The sequence below is a fragment of the Sinocyclocheilus rhinocerous genome, unplaced genomic scaffold, assembly GCF_001515625.1.
Source record: "Sinocyclocheilus rhinocerous isolate Xijiao unplaced genomic scaffold, SAMN03320098_v1.1 scaffold780, whole genome shotgun sequence".
Lineage (NCBI taxonomy): Eukaryota > Metazoa > Chordata > Actinopteri > Cypriniformes > Cyprinidae > Sinocyclocheilus > Sinocyclocheilus rhinocerous.
Genome location: NW_015654937.1, coordinates 159882 through 175727, shown reverse-complemented (window position 1 = coordinate 175727; position 15846 = coordinate 159882). Strand labels below are relative to the sequence as shown.

Sequence of the window (15846 nt, the reverse complement as noted above, 5' to 3'; positions counted from 1 at the left end):
GCAGTGTGGCCGGTTGTATTTGTAAGACATCGCGTTTGTTTATATGTTGTTATGTTATAAATGAGGAAGTTGTAAAATTAGTCTCCGTGCTTACATTATCTTTTCTGTCAGTGTGGTGTCCTCTGGAGGGTTTAATAAGTAATTTGCATCTAGTTCTAGTCATTTTTTAAAGTAGTACAAAGGAAAATTCAGAGTGTAGTTTCCGCAAGGTGTAGCAGCACAGTTTATGTCTGTTTAATGTTTAGGTTTTATGAATTGTGCCTTATTAGACTAGAATTACAGTTAAGGAAGTGCGCTGCATTAACAGGGATGCCATGCTTAAACCTGGAGGAAATTTCCTGAAGACCAGCAGCGTGAAGTTTTGCATTCACTTTTTTTTTTCCTCCTTTACCGAAATTATTTGCACAATTATTGTGCGATTAAAAATTGAAACGGTCTGAATTGGGCGAAAAGATCGATGCGTGTCGGGCAGGGTCACTAGTTACCCTGATTAATTTGAGTTGCAGCTGTGTAGGGATCAGTTTCTCTTGAGTCATTTTGGTTTTCCAGTGAAAATGCTGCTGTCTCTGGTCGTGCACACTTACTCGTTGCGGTACTGGCTTCCAGCAGCGGTGATGCTGGGCACCGCTCCTGCGTATTTACTGTCCTGGAGCGTCTGGCGTCTGCTGTCCACTGTGCTGCCGTCCAGACTCTATCACTCTGTGGATGACCGTGTGTATTCGGTGTATCAGAGTATGGTCCTGTTCTTCTTTGAGAACTACACGGGAGTGGAGGTTAAGTATTACTTTTTTTACTTTAGTGCGTTTAACTTTTTTCAGCTTTTTCTTCACTAACTACATGTAACTTCTGAATGTTTTATCCAACTAAAAACAATACTGGCCCCCTTGTTACATGTCTAGGATATATTGGCATATATAAGTAATTAATTAGTGCTTAAAAATGTACCACTATTTCATACGTTCAATTAACTAATTCTTGTTCTAATGCCATTAGTTTTGAAACCAGCAACATTTCTATTTTGAAGTTAATCTTAAACTAAACTGAAATATTTTACTTAATGTTAAAGGGGTCATATGATGCTGCTATTTTTATTTTCCACATACTGTACATTATTGTTTCTCCTCTATGCCCCGCCTTTCTGAAACGCATCGATTGATTGGCCAGCTATCTAGTGTGTTGTGATTGGATGAATACCTCAAGCGTGTGATGGAAATGTTATGCCCCTTACCATACTGTGATGCCCTGTCCGGCCGGAGCGACGAGACAAAAACATTAAAACCCATTATAAACGAGGCATTTGTTGCATCCAGTGGGGACATAATTACAGATTAGTGTTAGAACGAGCCATTTTAGGTAGGCGTGGTTGACTCTTAACCTTTATAAAGAATATCTCTTTGGATTTGAGACTTTAGTCTTTGCAACTTTACAGATCTTCTTTATGCACCAAGAGCTTGTAACACTTCAAAGAGAAAGGGAAAATTGAAATTGCATCATATGACCCCTTTAACATGTTTCTGGCATGTTATACAGTACCCTAACTGAGTGCGTAACTTTTTACTTCTCAAACAACAATTTTGGAAGACATATCCATGTACAGAGAGAGAGAGGCATTTCAAGACTTCTGATATTCCTCCAGTAACAGTGCTGGGACTTTTTGCCATTTGTATCACTTTACTCCAGAGGTGTTCATCTCAATTCCTGGAGGCCTGGAGCCCTGCAGAGTTTAGATTCAACCCTAATTAAACACACCTGATCTAACTAATCAAGTCCTTCAGGCTTATTTGAAAACTACATGGTATATTTGTTGGAGCAGGGTTGGAACAAAACTCTGCAGGGCTCCGGCCCTCCAGGAATTGAGTTTGACACCTCTGCTCTACTGTTAGTGCAGAGACTTAAGTACAGGTTACAATGTTTTGCCAGTAGGTGGTGGCAAGTGACAGTCTTTAAAGCCCAAGGCACACTGCATGATTTTCGGTTGTCCCAGACAAAAGATTGCATCGTCAAACAATCGTGCTGATTTCTGTGATCATGGCTACTAATCGGTGGTCCTATGTCGTACAGTGAGAGAGGTTCAAAGACGGCTGTTTTCACAGTCTTGCGACCAAAGATAGTCTACGATCATTTTCTGACAGCTTCAGAAATTCAGCATCACAGTGTGTTTGCTGCTACGACCCACGTTTACTGACCAGCCAATAAAAATGCCACATGAAATCAATGCGACACGGCGCTAAAACATACAACTGCTTACCTTAAGCTCTTATCCCTTCCTCTTTCATTGCTTCCACTTTTTTCAGAACACATAACTGCCAAAGAGTGATTCGTCATGCTCTTTTCGTTTACCACTAGCGCATGCTGATGACGTTTTATTCTACTATAGTAACGTGCTACTGTTAGTATAGCACGTAGCCTACGAGTCACTAGGTGTCATCATCGTACAGTCTGCATACATGTAGTACCATGAATATCAGATCCATGTTGCACAGTGTGATTTGCAATGATCTTCTAGGATTGCTAAAATTGTGCGGTGTGTAGAAGGCTTAATAGTGAGTCATAAGACCAACGAATACACTCAAAAATGCTGATTCGTTTAGGAATGAAACAAAGTGTTGAAATTATTTGAACTTTGAACACCACCCTGCAAGGCTTAAATGACGAGCAAAACTGCAGGGTAATGCTGAAGCTTACGCTTCACTTCTGCCAAACAAAATCAAGCATTCCTCAGCCCAATGGTATAAATGGGCAATATCACACAAGATCAAAGATATATATATCTGTGATATATAATATATAAATTTATAAAACATTTTATATTTTTCCCCAGCCTTATGCTTAAAATTAAGTCTTTTTTCCACATGGTAATGGGAGTGTATATAGATGTGCACAAGAACAGATTTATGATAACTTTACAAATGTATTAAAAAGAAAAAAACTGAAATATCATATTGATTTTTCATATTGATTTTTTGCGATGATGTTTGAAATTTAGCTCCGGTGCATCAGGTGAACTCTTTTAGATGTTTCTACACATTCATTGGTTGAGATAGGGAGATCATGTGTACAGTACAGATGAGAGAACCTTTCAGAAGGACAACCATCATATGCAACACTGACCTGAATTCTGACAAGGTGGAACAGTGTTGTAAACTAACAGTGTTGAACTAACTTTCCTTATTGCATGACATGTGAAACCCTGCTTGAATTAAAATACTTATGTAATGTGATGTTCTAGTTTTTGTTATGAAGTATGGAGTGTAGACTGATGTGAAACAAAATTAATTTAAAAGCATTTTAGCATATAAATATAACATAAGGGTCTGAATAATTTTTTAATCCACTGTCTATAACAAGAAGCAGCGGATTTTTTTGTTTTGTTTTGTTTTTTGACTTTGACATATTGATAGCAGAAAAATTCCTGAATGTTGTTTTTAGATTTACATTGTACAAAAAGCACAAATGAATCATCAGTATCATCAAACATTTTGACCGAACTCTTTCTTGCATGTATTCTCTTGTCATTTTTGCTTTTTCTTTCGGTTCAGCTTTTTGCAATCCCTTTAATCTTGTCACCTTTGTAATAGATTTGTTACTTGGCCTACCATGTTTTAAAGAGACCTCAGAGCTGATCATGAATTCTTTCTTTTTTTTGTTCCTTAGCATGTTTGTGATTTTTGGGGCAAAGCAATGAAGGGAGGGCTGTGTTTGTTTTGGGTAGGGGTGTGTTTGTTTGTATGTTGATTTAATGTATCAGCAGTGTTTGTCAGATATCGCTTACTGCACCTTTAAGGGCATAAAATCCATATCAGTTAAGCTTACTGAACAAAACAGATTTGTTTCCATTTACTATAAAACTGGAAACTAGGCCTTTTTGTCAGACAGTACTATCTTCTAAGTCATGTTCATTCTAACCATATTGTTCTTGTTGTCTAATGTATTGAAATGTTCATGTAAATATCTGTCCAGATTGTCATTTATGGGAACATACCAAAGAAGAAGGAGAATGTGGTTTACGTTTCAAACCATCAATCAACAGGTAAGTCTCAACGCTCTATAAATGTATATATGCTCCAAAATGTGTGCTACTAAATGTGTGATGCAGCCCATGAGAACCTTTTTTTTTTTTTTTGTACCATGTAGGTAAATACTATGGTACCACACTGTATATCTCGGTATCATAGTATCTGACACCATCACTGTACCATTTGTAAGGGTTGTGTTCTCCATTGTAGCTGATTGGATTATTGCTGACATGTTAGCCATCCGACAAAATGCACTTGGACACGTAAGATACGTCCTGAAAGATGGTCTGAAGTGGCTTCCTTTGTATGGATGGTATTTCTCACAGGTAGTGTGCATATCTAATTTGAAACTTTAGATCTCATTCATGTTCATGTTTATTGAATGGTTTTATAAACAATTTACTCAAGTTTATTCTGCTTTTGAAAAATAATGTGTTTTTTTAACATTAAAGCATGTCAACATATTCTGTTACACCAAATACACAAAATAATGATCTTTAAAAAAGCATCATATGACCCCTTTAATAGGACCAGTTGTATGTTTATGACTATGATTGATGTCATTCACAGCATGGAGGTGTGTATGTGAAGAGAAGTGCCAACTTTGATGAGAAAGCCATGAAAAAGAAATTATCATCTCAGACCATACTGGGTACACCTGTGAGTATATATCCATAGCACTCAGTGACTGAAAATCCGGAAAGCAATGCTTGACACATGTATATATAGAATTCATGTGATGTGCAGTCATATGTCTCTCTTCTGTATATTAAATGTTTTATATAATGGCTTCAATTAGGGCTGGGCGATAAAATAACGATAATTATTGCAATATAATTTTCCTCTAACATTTCGATAAAAGTTCGATATAATGTTTATGCGCCAAAAGCAGAAGGAAACAGCGCTGCTCATTTGAACTGCACCACACGGACCATTTATCCGCTTGTCACAAAGTTCACACAGTCAGAATAATTAAATTTCACCATATAAAGATTAGGTTGTTACAATTTTTTTTTTACAGATGTTTCTGTTTTTGATTAATGAACATTTACATCTGCATTCTAACTCAAGCTACTACTGTCAACTCAAGCTACTGTCAAATGTGCATTTCTGAGACAAAAAAATGTGATATTAATATTGCTGCCTGCACTGCAAACTGTGCTGAAGATACTCGTTATCAAAGTCTTGCAACACAAACTTGTTTCATGATTTGAAAAAATATCACTCATTAGATCATTCAGAAACTAAGAAATTAATTTTTCTATTAAAATATTTTATTTTTTGAAGGAAACACTACTGGAAAAGTGAAGCATTTGTCATGTTTTGACCATTTAAAGAGTAGTTTAAAACCACAATTAACGGTCTGGTCTCTACAACTTTTACTCAGGAGAAGAAATCTGCCTTTAAACTTGAATGAAATAAAGATTTGAAATGTATTGTGATAATTATCGATATTGACTGATATGAAAAATGTTATCGTGATATTTTTTGTCCATATCGCCCAGCCCTAACTTCAATGGGTAAAGATACTCCTTTATGCCAGGATCCATTATCTCTGAAGCATATTTTGATGGACTGTAATGTCTTGAACTCTTCTAGGACACTTTACTTTTCAGGTGACTCTTCTAGATTTTTTATTTTTTTTTTAATGCCTTTTTAAAAAGTGTTACTTTTTTATTTGTTGTTTTATATCGTTTATTTACTTTTTCTATTTTTCACTTGGTTCTCACCATGAATATAGCCATGGTAGCTGCCATGGCTCTAAATTATAATCAGTCAGTCAATCAAATAATGGCTTCTGATTGTTCAGAATGTGTGTCAACTAGGGCTGCGACATATTTCAGAAAAATGCAATATGCTATAGCTAGCGAGATATTCATGAGAACTTGCTGATACCGCATGCTGGACTTGTCATTCTGTGCTTGCATCCTCCAGGCAGCAATCCAAACAGTAAATCTAATCACCATACAGGCAAAAGTTCACTTTAAGAATTAAAGCTGCAAGCAGCGTTGAAAGGGCACTCGCACCCGGAGCCACCTCCACCCGGTGGCCTTGGGAAAACAGCGAACGGTGGGCAATATGCATTTAAAGTGGTAAATATGGAAGGACCATTTCAAAGTCATTTATATGTGCCAAACTTCCTGCTGCCAGCTGGTGGGGCTATGACTATAACTGAATATTGATATGTAGATGTCTTCAGGCCAGGACTTTAATCAAACATATGAAGTTTGGTGCAGATTGAACATAGTATGTTTGAGTTACACCATGTCCTAACCAGACGTGACATGACAAGATTCCAGCGCCAAGCAATTTGGCTGTCCACACCAGACATGACACGACAACGCGATGTGACAGAATTACTCAAATATCTCAGCCATGCAGAAGCGTGCTGCACTCTCAACGAAATGAACAAGTTCTAATCTAATTTATAAACATTAAACCTTTTTGACATTATTAAAAGTGCATACTGAGTGACTGATACCATCTTTGTCATGGAAAGCACTTGTTGGTTCACATTGAGTTCACAGTTTTAATGTACATGTTTGCTTTTATTTTCAAGATCTGAGGTAAACTTTCTTTTGTTGCTTTCAGTATGGCTATAAATAAATTAATTACAGAGCTCTGAGCACCAGAACGACCAGACACAGGAACAGTTTCTTCCCTCAGGCAATCCATCTCATGAACACTTGACAATAACTGTGGAACACACAACACTATTTATACACTCATGCACTTATTTATCTAACACACACACTTACTTCTATAACTGTCTGGTTCAGTTCAGCTACCAAATCTGACCTCAGAGGACTACAGAGGGTAGTCCGGACTGCTGAGCGAATCATTGGTACAACCCTCCCTTCTCTTCAAGAACAGTACTCATCCAGAGTGAGCAAAAGGGCTAGCAAAATCACTCTGGACCTCTCACATCCAGCACACTCCCTCTTTGAACTGTTGTCGACGCTACTGAGCACTGAGCACCAGAACGGCCAGACACAGGAACAGTTTCTTCCCTCAGGCAATCCATCTCATTGACAATAACTGTGGAACACACAACACTATTTATACACTCATACACTTATTTATCTAACACACATACTTAGTCTACACCTCAAATTTGCACATAATATACCTGTACATACAAAACTGTCTTATTGTAATATACATGCACATACAATTGTCAATTTATATATTTTTATTTCTTATTTACTTGTTCTATTTTATTTTTTTATTCTTTTATTATCTGTGTTTTTGTACTGTCGCTGTCATTGTTGCACTGCGGAAGGTTCTGTCATGAAAACAAATTCCTCGTATGTGAAAACATACCTGGCAATAAAGCTCATTCTGATTTTGAATATATTTAAACTTACATAAGACACATTTAACATTGAATGAAGCAGTGGCAGCTGGTGAAGAATGTTCTAGGTAGGGCGCCACATCCAGAAATTTTAGAATACATCCCGGTATGATTTTTCCCATTATAACAAAAGGAGAAGTAGTAAGACTTGAAACATTTTAAATAAAGATAATTGTTTTACCAAGGTAGAGATTGAGGATGATTCCCACAAAACTATTTTCTGCAAGATTTTTTCAAGATAAATTAAAACATTTTTTTTTATTTTCATAATTCGCATTTTATCTATACAGTGCTACAGCAAAAACTGTGAGAAAAAAAATACATTTGATTAGAGAGCATTTTCTATACATGGAGTATAGAAATAACTACAAGTCAAGCTGCAATACCAAACACGACCACACAGAGACGCAAACAGACCACTATACCAGTCACCTTAACCTGACTGTATATAAATATATACCGATCCATTCCAAATTATTAAACAGAGCAAAACATAAATTTAAAAAGTAAAAAATAACATCCTGAATTTGTCAAATATGGTGATCTGAAGGCAGCTCGACATCACCAGTGAACAATTCCTCTGTCAGAGTGAGTGTTCATTCCCATATATAAACACCACTGACCGCAGCAAACTCCTATAAAAACACGCTTCTTCAGCGAGTGTCAATTATAAAACACTTGCCAGACATGCGAGCATACTGAAATGTGCTTGTGCAAAAAGAGAGCGCACATACACGGTCTGTTTGTTTGCACATTAAGAATAACGGGCGTGTCTAATAATGTAGGACTCCTGTATGTCACTGTAATCGTCTTTACCTCCATTACAATCATCAGCCATCAAAACTTCACTGGTTTGCTTTATTCAGCCCATACAGACTAGTCCTGACTTCATATTTCTTATTTACAGAGTTTGTTCCCACCCATCGCTGCACGGGTTAAGGTTACTTATGATGACGACAGCACGTTAGTGCTCGCCCTCCCGGAACTCATAGAGATTGCATTGCAGTGCCTGCAGTTCGAAAAAAAACATCTTTGTATGGAAGTCTATAAGAACAGTCTGGGCGATTCTTGCTCAGAGAGAAATCGCCCAAAAAGGGGCGGTACTCCACAAAACGTGACTTGATGCTGATTGGACTATATATCCAGAGGCAGAACAAGCAGTCTAGAACAGTGACAGCAGTGATAGAAAAAAAATACCTCCCTTTCGCACTTTATTGGTGGGTCGCCCAATCGCCCTAATGAAGAAACCGCCCCTGGAATGAAGCATATAAGCAGTACCTGAGATTATCAATGGGTACGTCTCAATCAGCTCCCGCGCTCGTGAATCAGTATATCATGTACACGAATTCGGTCACTGGTAAGTTCCCTGGCTCACTGCACATTGGGACAGTGATTACTCAATTTCCGGTGACATGACTACGTACAATGTCAACGAACGACATTGTAGAACGTTACCGCAGGTATTAATCAACAACAAGCAGGACAACAAAGAACTCTTTTTGATATTATTTTTTATTCTTTTTAAACACATTGTTCTTTTACGTGTTCTTACAACATTTCAGCCGAATTTTAATTATAAATGTTAAGTAGATGTGACCTGTCTAGCAATGTGTGTTTGTTGAAATATACAACAACAAAAAAAGAGTTGTCTTTTCAAATCTTGAGTGGGCTTGTGTGGTTTGTTTCCTGCTTCAGAGATGTGACGTAATTTCTGGTAAGGGAGCATAGTGAGCACCGATGCTCCCTAGTTTGGCTGACTCCCTGATCAGTGCCCTTACTACTGAACTAGGGAGCTGATTGAGACGCACCCATTGTCATATTTTGTATGTTGTTCCAGCCGCGACGATGCATAAATAGAAACGGTTTCTAAAATAGAAACTCCATGTGTCGTGTCTGGTTAGGACAAAAACTCTGATTAACACAGAAAAGATGCCTTTTATCGAGTGTTGCGGCATCGCGTCACGTGTAGTTAGGACACGGTGTTACAGTGTGTTCACACCAAACGCAAATTTAATTATTCGCGCGAGTAGATTATTCGCGTCTTTGCATTGACTTTGTATGTAGAGGCGAATTCGCGCCAGGCGACGCGAATGACGCGAAATGCGCGACGCATTTGCCGCGAACGCGAGATTCAATCAATCATATCATATCTTTCGCGACTGAAGTTCAAAAATTTCAACTCCGCGGAAAATTTGCCTGATGCGTTCTCGCGCAAGCCAATCAGCGAAGAGCTTATTGGCACGTCTGGTTGAATCAGAAAATGGAGGAGCGCATTATTGTATCTGTTTGCGGGCACCCCGAAATATATGATACAACTTCATATTCTTATATGGCTGTCATCCAGGTGCAGTTCCTGGAGAAGATGGTGAAATTCACTGAGTTGTGTGCGCCTCTGTATGGTGCTGTGAACCCAGACACGTCTGCGTTTGGCTTTCCGGCGTTTTCCACAACTTCCACAACAGGTACAAAGCAGCGATCGTATTTATCCTCACCATGGTTGGTTACTCGTGGGATGTTTTTCGCCTCACTCGCGCGAATAAAAACATAGCGCGAGTGACGCGAAAAACATCCCACGAGTAATCTAGAGCGAGTGATGCCATGCGCATATTCGCTTCGCGTCTGGTGTGAACACACCATAAGTGTAAAACATGACATATCCTGTTGCCAACAGGTAGTGCTATGATAACTGAATATTGACCTTTAGATGTCTTCAGGCCAGGGCTGTTATCAAATAACAAATTTAAAAGTGCACTAAGCGATTTTTGAAAAACGCTTTTGACCAAAGTGTCAGACCGAGTCCCATAACACACTCGCAGCCAGTCAAAAGTAAGGGCCGTGTCTAGTAATGATAGGGAGAAGAGAGCGCTCAGTGAGTGCACAGGATTGATATTAGCAGATCGACTATATATAGCGAGAGATTCTTACAAATATCAACATCGTTTGGCAAAAATCACTTAGTGCACCTTTAAGGCAGATTGAACATTGCATGTTTTACTTGGAGTAAAACATGACATTTCCTGTTGCCAACAGGTGGTGCTATAAATTATAACTGATTATTGGCATGTAGATGATTTCAGGCCAGGACTCTTACCAAAAATTTGAAGTTTGAGGCAGATGTTTAAGTTAGTGTAAAACAAGTGTTGTTTTACAGGTGGCGCTATGATTGTAACTGAATATTGGCCTTTAGATGTGTTCAGGCCAAGACTCTAATCAAACGTGTGAAGTTTGTTGCACACGGTTCTTTGATCAGTAGAGAGTACTGCTCCGTCTGAAATCACTACGAGTTTGAGTCGCTTATAACTTCATCATTATAAATATACTTATCATGAAAATACCTGAGAAGGCTTAAAGTACAGTGATAGAAAGATGCCCATAGGCATTTCCTGGAACTACGCGTGTTATGGTACTACTTCTGCGGGGCATATTTGGAGTTTCTGTGCGAGAGCGCACTCTGGCATTTAAATGCAGCAGCAATACCGCGTGGTTTACATGCATGTTGCTGCTGATTGGGCTGACATGTTTGACACACCCACCAAACAAGAGAAAACATCGCAAACCCCGTTGCACACAGTTTCCAGGAAACATGTCATTCAAATCGGAAACCGTAGCAAAATGGTGCACACCGGAACTTGACCCAGGACTCTTATCAAACATGTTAAGTTTGGGGCAGATTGGACATTGCATGCCTGAGTTACAGCAACCTCTGTTTTCATTGTATTATTTGCATGCTTTAGCAAATTAGCTAAGTGTTGCTAGAATGCTTTACCATGTTTTTAGCATGTTAAGTTTGGGGCTGATTTGGACACTGCATGCCTGAGTTACAACAACTTTGTTTCATTTCATTAATAGCATGCTTTAGCCCAGGGGTGTCAAACTCAATTCCTGGAGGGCCGGAGCCCTGCAGAGTTCATATTCAACTTAAATTAAACACACCTGATCCAACTAATCAATTCCTTAAGGCTTATTTGAAAACTACATGGATTGTGTGTTGGAACAGGGTTGGAACAAAACTCTGCAGGGCTCCGGCCTTCAAGAAATTGAGTTTGACACCCCTGCTTTAGCCCTTAGCTAAGTGTTGATAGCATGTTTCAGCATGTTTCTAGCATGTTACTAGCCTATTTAACACTTGCTGAAGTTTTTTAATGTTGATAGGAGTCCATAACAGTGTTAAACATGTTACTTCCTGTTGCCAGCAGGTGGCGCTATGACTAACTGATTATGGTCATGGACATGTGTTCAGGACAGAACTCCTATCAAATGTGTGAAGTTTGGGGCAAATTGGACATTGTTTGTAGGGGTGCTCCGATCAGGATTTTTGAGGCCGGTCACAGAAAGCAGTATCTGCCGACACGATCACAGATACCGATCTTTTTAAAGCCTTCTTTTTATCATTTATAACTATTTATAGTGATACTCCAATCAGGATTTTTAGACATTTATTCAGGGCCTGAATTTCATTTTTGAAAATGGGGGGAATTCCCCTCTTAGGTGACTCTTGTGAGAGGGGAAGCAGCACGGGGACTGCTAGTAGTCCGCTACTGATCCGTGGCTGTTTACCACAAACACATTTATCCATTATCATTGTAACTGAAAATGCTTTTTCAGCATTGCAATTCTTGTTTTACACAGTCCAGTAATACAATCTTTCACAGACGTTTAAACAATAAATATAAGCAACACATTATTCAATGCTTTTTACTTTTGCATTTACTTCTAGATTTATATATTAAGTTGCTCAAGCTAGTGGCAAAACATTTAAACTACTTTTCTTACATTATCACAAACTTACCATTGACAGAAAATGTCAGCTCTACTGCCTTTTCTTTTGCATTGAAATCTTTATTACAAGCAATCCTGCAGTTCATAAAGAACTTTGTTTTCCTACCTCCACGAGTACCGTCTATTATTGCCTTGTTTATCTAAAAGTGCTCTTTCCCTTTAAACCTAGCCAAAAAGCCATATGTGTTGACTGTGAAACACAGTAGACTTTAATAATATGCATTTATGGTGTAATTACTACATTTTCATGTCAATCCATGTTCATATTTACTGCAAAAAATGCGCTGTTACTTTAATTCAGTGCTTGCAGCGCAGCAAAAATAGACTCGGTGCGGAAACGAGCTCTGCTCTGCTGCAGACGCACCGCTCCTGAACGCACCTTAAGGCCTTATGATTACACTAACCAAATTTGAAAATAGTCCAATTAAAACTGTAGGAGGAGTTTCTTAACGAGCAGGTAATATGGGTTTTTGAAAAATATCTCTTTTGCAGTTTGTAACGTAGCTATCATTAAATGAAAACAATCTGCAAAGTTGTTAATCAAAACAGTGCATGATAAATAAAGATATTGTCTCTCAAAAGAGAGTCGATTCTGAATCGCCTTAACGAGTCGTCATATTTTTGAATCTTTTGCCTGTTACCGGTATATGTCACTGGGTAACACATTTGCATAATCCCCACCTGCCCGCGAGTCTGACCTGCCCACAAACACTTCCGCTAGTTAGTGTGTTTACATCATGTTGAGAAGACACACAGACTTTATAATCATTGTGAAATTTCTGTTTATTTTGTCTGTCGTTCTTCAAACATTACAGTAGACATATTTTGGTTTACAAACTGTATCGTTTCATCAGTTAGTCACGTTAGCACTCGGCTAACGTATCCACCATTATTGTTTTAAGTGTTCACAGTTTAGCAGCTAAACTTTAGCTGTGGGCACGATTCGCTTGCATAAGTGTTTTTGTATTTTATGTCATTATAAGAACGGATTGGAGCACTATATTAATGTTTTATGTAAAGGTGCTTTGTCAATCGTAGCGCTCGCTAACTTGCTCAAGGACACCTCTCTGTGCCAATCACAGCAGGCTTGGCCAGCTGACCAATCAGAGCAGAGTAGGCTTATGGAAGGGAGGGGTTTGCTCCAAACTTGCTTGGAACGAATCGTTTTGAAATCATTGGCATTGACTCCAATATTAAATGTATATTCTGAGAAAATTACAATGTTTTCTGACCTTAGATGCATTTAAACCTGTTGTAGGGGACTCCAACACAATATTATACACTTTAAAATACCATATGACCTGCTCTTTAAAGTACGGGGCCTGAAAATGTCAAAAACTGCACAAAAATCATAGAGGAAATTGCTTCCTGTTGCGTTTAGGACTTCGCTCCAAGAGACTTTTTTTGTAGGTATTGGGACATTACATGCTTGTACTGAATTTCGTACACGTACGTAAAACGTAGCGGGAGGGGTGCTTTGTTGAAATTTTAGAGGTGGTGCTATCGAGCCATTTTGCCACGCCCAATTCTGAAACCCTTATCACATGTAAACTTTCACCAGTTCTGATGCGTGTGCAAAGTTTCGTGAGTTTTCGAGCATGTTTAGGCACTCAAAAATGTGATTCACTTTGGAGAAGAAGAAACAGAGCAAGTCCAAAAGGGTCCTCGCACCATAAATAAAGTGCCATTGAGTTTGAAGATTGGTATATGACAAAAAAACACATGCTACCCCCTTGAGATGTTGGCGCAGGTATATAAGCATTTCACATTCGCTGTCCCTCTCATAGCGTGTGCAGGTTTCAATCTTTTGCGCGCACACCCCCCAGTTGCGTACCCATTTTATTCTCCGCTATTTGCATCATATACAAACTTTTTTTATCGTAAGCCCTTTGCAGTTTTGCATATTGTGGTATTGTACATTGTACCGTTTCCTTGCTGCCGATCTGTGGCGCTATGATTGTGACTTTCAGTAGTCATTCATGTGATCAGCCTCCTTCACTGCATTCAATACATAAAGAAGATATGAGGTATGACTTCCTGTTTCTGTTTTTCACCGTGTGCCAGCCTTTGCCAGGCCCTGATGGCTGATGACTGTGTGTTCAAATTTTGGCCATGTCTTTTTTTCAAGTATAATATTGTCTTTTTGTTTTAACTCTTAACTCCCGCCATTGACAAGTTTTTATGGCTTTTCTTGTTTTCACTGTTATACACTCGGGGCGCTATTACGCATCTTCTGAACGAGTACAAAACCTCCCGAACAAAAACACACGTGAACAGGGTGGAGAAACTAGCGATCTCTTATGTAAACAGATGCATATGAAAAATAATGCGATCATCAGCAATAGACAGCATATAAATGAAAACTGCATAATGTTACGGAGTAAAATGTTGATCCAGGAAGTGGTATATGTCTGTGCAAGCTTTGGAGGTATAGATGGAAGCGATTTACTGGATTTATGCTTTGATAATCGTACTGAATATTATCCAGATGTAGATTTTTATAAAAATGAGATTTTCTCACCTTTTTGCTCAAAATTATGCATTTTTTTTATGAAACCTACCTATATTCAAGTGTTGATAAAAAAAAGAATGCTTTAAGCTAGAATAAAACTGTTTAAAACTGTTTTTTGTCTAAAAGTAGAGGCTCTGATCTTTATTTTGGTGTATTGCATATTCAAATATTCATACAGCAAAATATACTGGAGGCCATCAAATTTTAGTGAAAATCATCAAAATCGCTGGTGGTGGCTGGCAACTTTCTTCAAAAATGCTGGCGGGAAAAGAGTTAATTGGACAGCAATACATTCAGTCATGTCTGAGAACTTGACAAAAATGTTTAAATATCATTAAATATAAAAATCATTCATTGTTAACTTAATTTTTATAATGTTTTGTCAATGACACATTCCTTTGTCAGCTGATTATATTACTTTATTAAACCGTGTGAAACTGCACTGCTCAAAAAAATTAAGGGAACAGTTTAGTGTTGGGCGATATGGTCATTTTTCAAATCGTCATATCCCCAGCCTGTGTGATCGCCTATTCACGATATTATCATGCATGGGTGGGTGGGGGCAAGAGAGAGAATCTCTTTACTTGTCAAAGGCTATTTCATGACTATTTGGTGTTTAGCTTTTGATGCTAACAGTGCTACTGATACTTTATGCTCCACTCTTACATCTTGTTTAGACACTGTCTGCCCCTTGTCTTCCAGACCAGCCCGTACCACCCCTTCTGCCCCTTGGTTATCTGATGTTCTCCGCGAACATCATTCTAAGCTCAGGGCTGCTGAAATGGTGTGGCGTAAATCCAAAAATCCTACTGACCTTAATGTGTATCAGTCACTCCTCTCTTCCTTCTCTGCTAATGTCGCCACTGCTAAAAGGACATATTACCATAACAAAATTAACAATTCGTCTAACTCTCACATGCTCTTTAAAACATTCCCCCCCCTCTTGCATCAACTGTAATAGCTGACGACTTTGCCACGTTTTTCATTAATACAATTAAAAACATCAGTGCACAATTTTCCACACCACAATCTGTCAAGCGTATCTTACCAGCAAACATACTCGTTCACATCCTTCTCTTCACTCTCTGAGGCAGAAGTCTCCAAACTCATCCTTTCTAATCATCCTACTACTTGTCCGCTTGATCCTATTCCATCTCATCTCCTTCAAGCCATTTCTCCTGTAG

The 15846-nt window shown here is 38.5% G+C and overlaps 1 protein-coding gene across 1 annotated transcript in view; it reads left to right on the top strand.

The window, feature by feature from the left end:
- LOC107717842 (1-acyl-sn-glycerol-3-phosphate acyltransferase epsilon-like) overlaps window positions 1-15846 on the top strand; it is a 67647-nt gene continuing 51801 nt past the window's right edge. The window contains exons 1-5 of the mRNA XM_016524722.1: window positions 1-21; window positions 550-773; window positions 3961-4030; window positions 4227-4342; window positions 4587-4676. Coding sequence (XP_016380208.1) covers window positions 555-773; window positions 3961-4030; window positions 4227-4342; window positions 4587-4676 — 495 coding nt within the window. The 5' untranslated portion in view covers window positions 1-21; window positions 550-554. The remainder of the gene's footprint in view (window positions 22-549; window positions 774-3960; window positions 4031-4226; window positions 4343-4586; window positions 4677-15846) is intronic.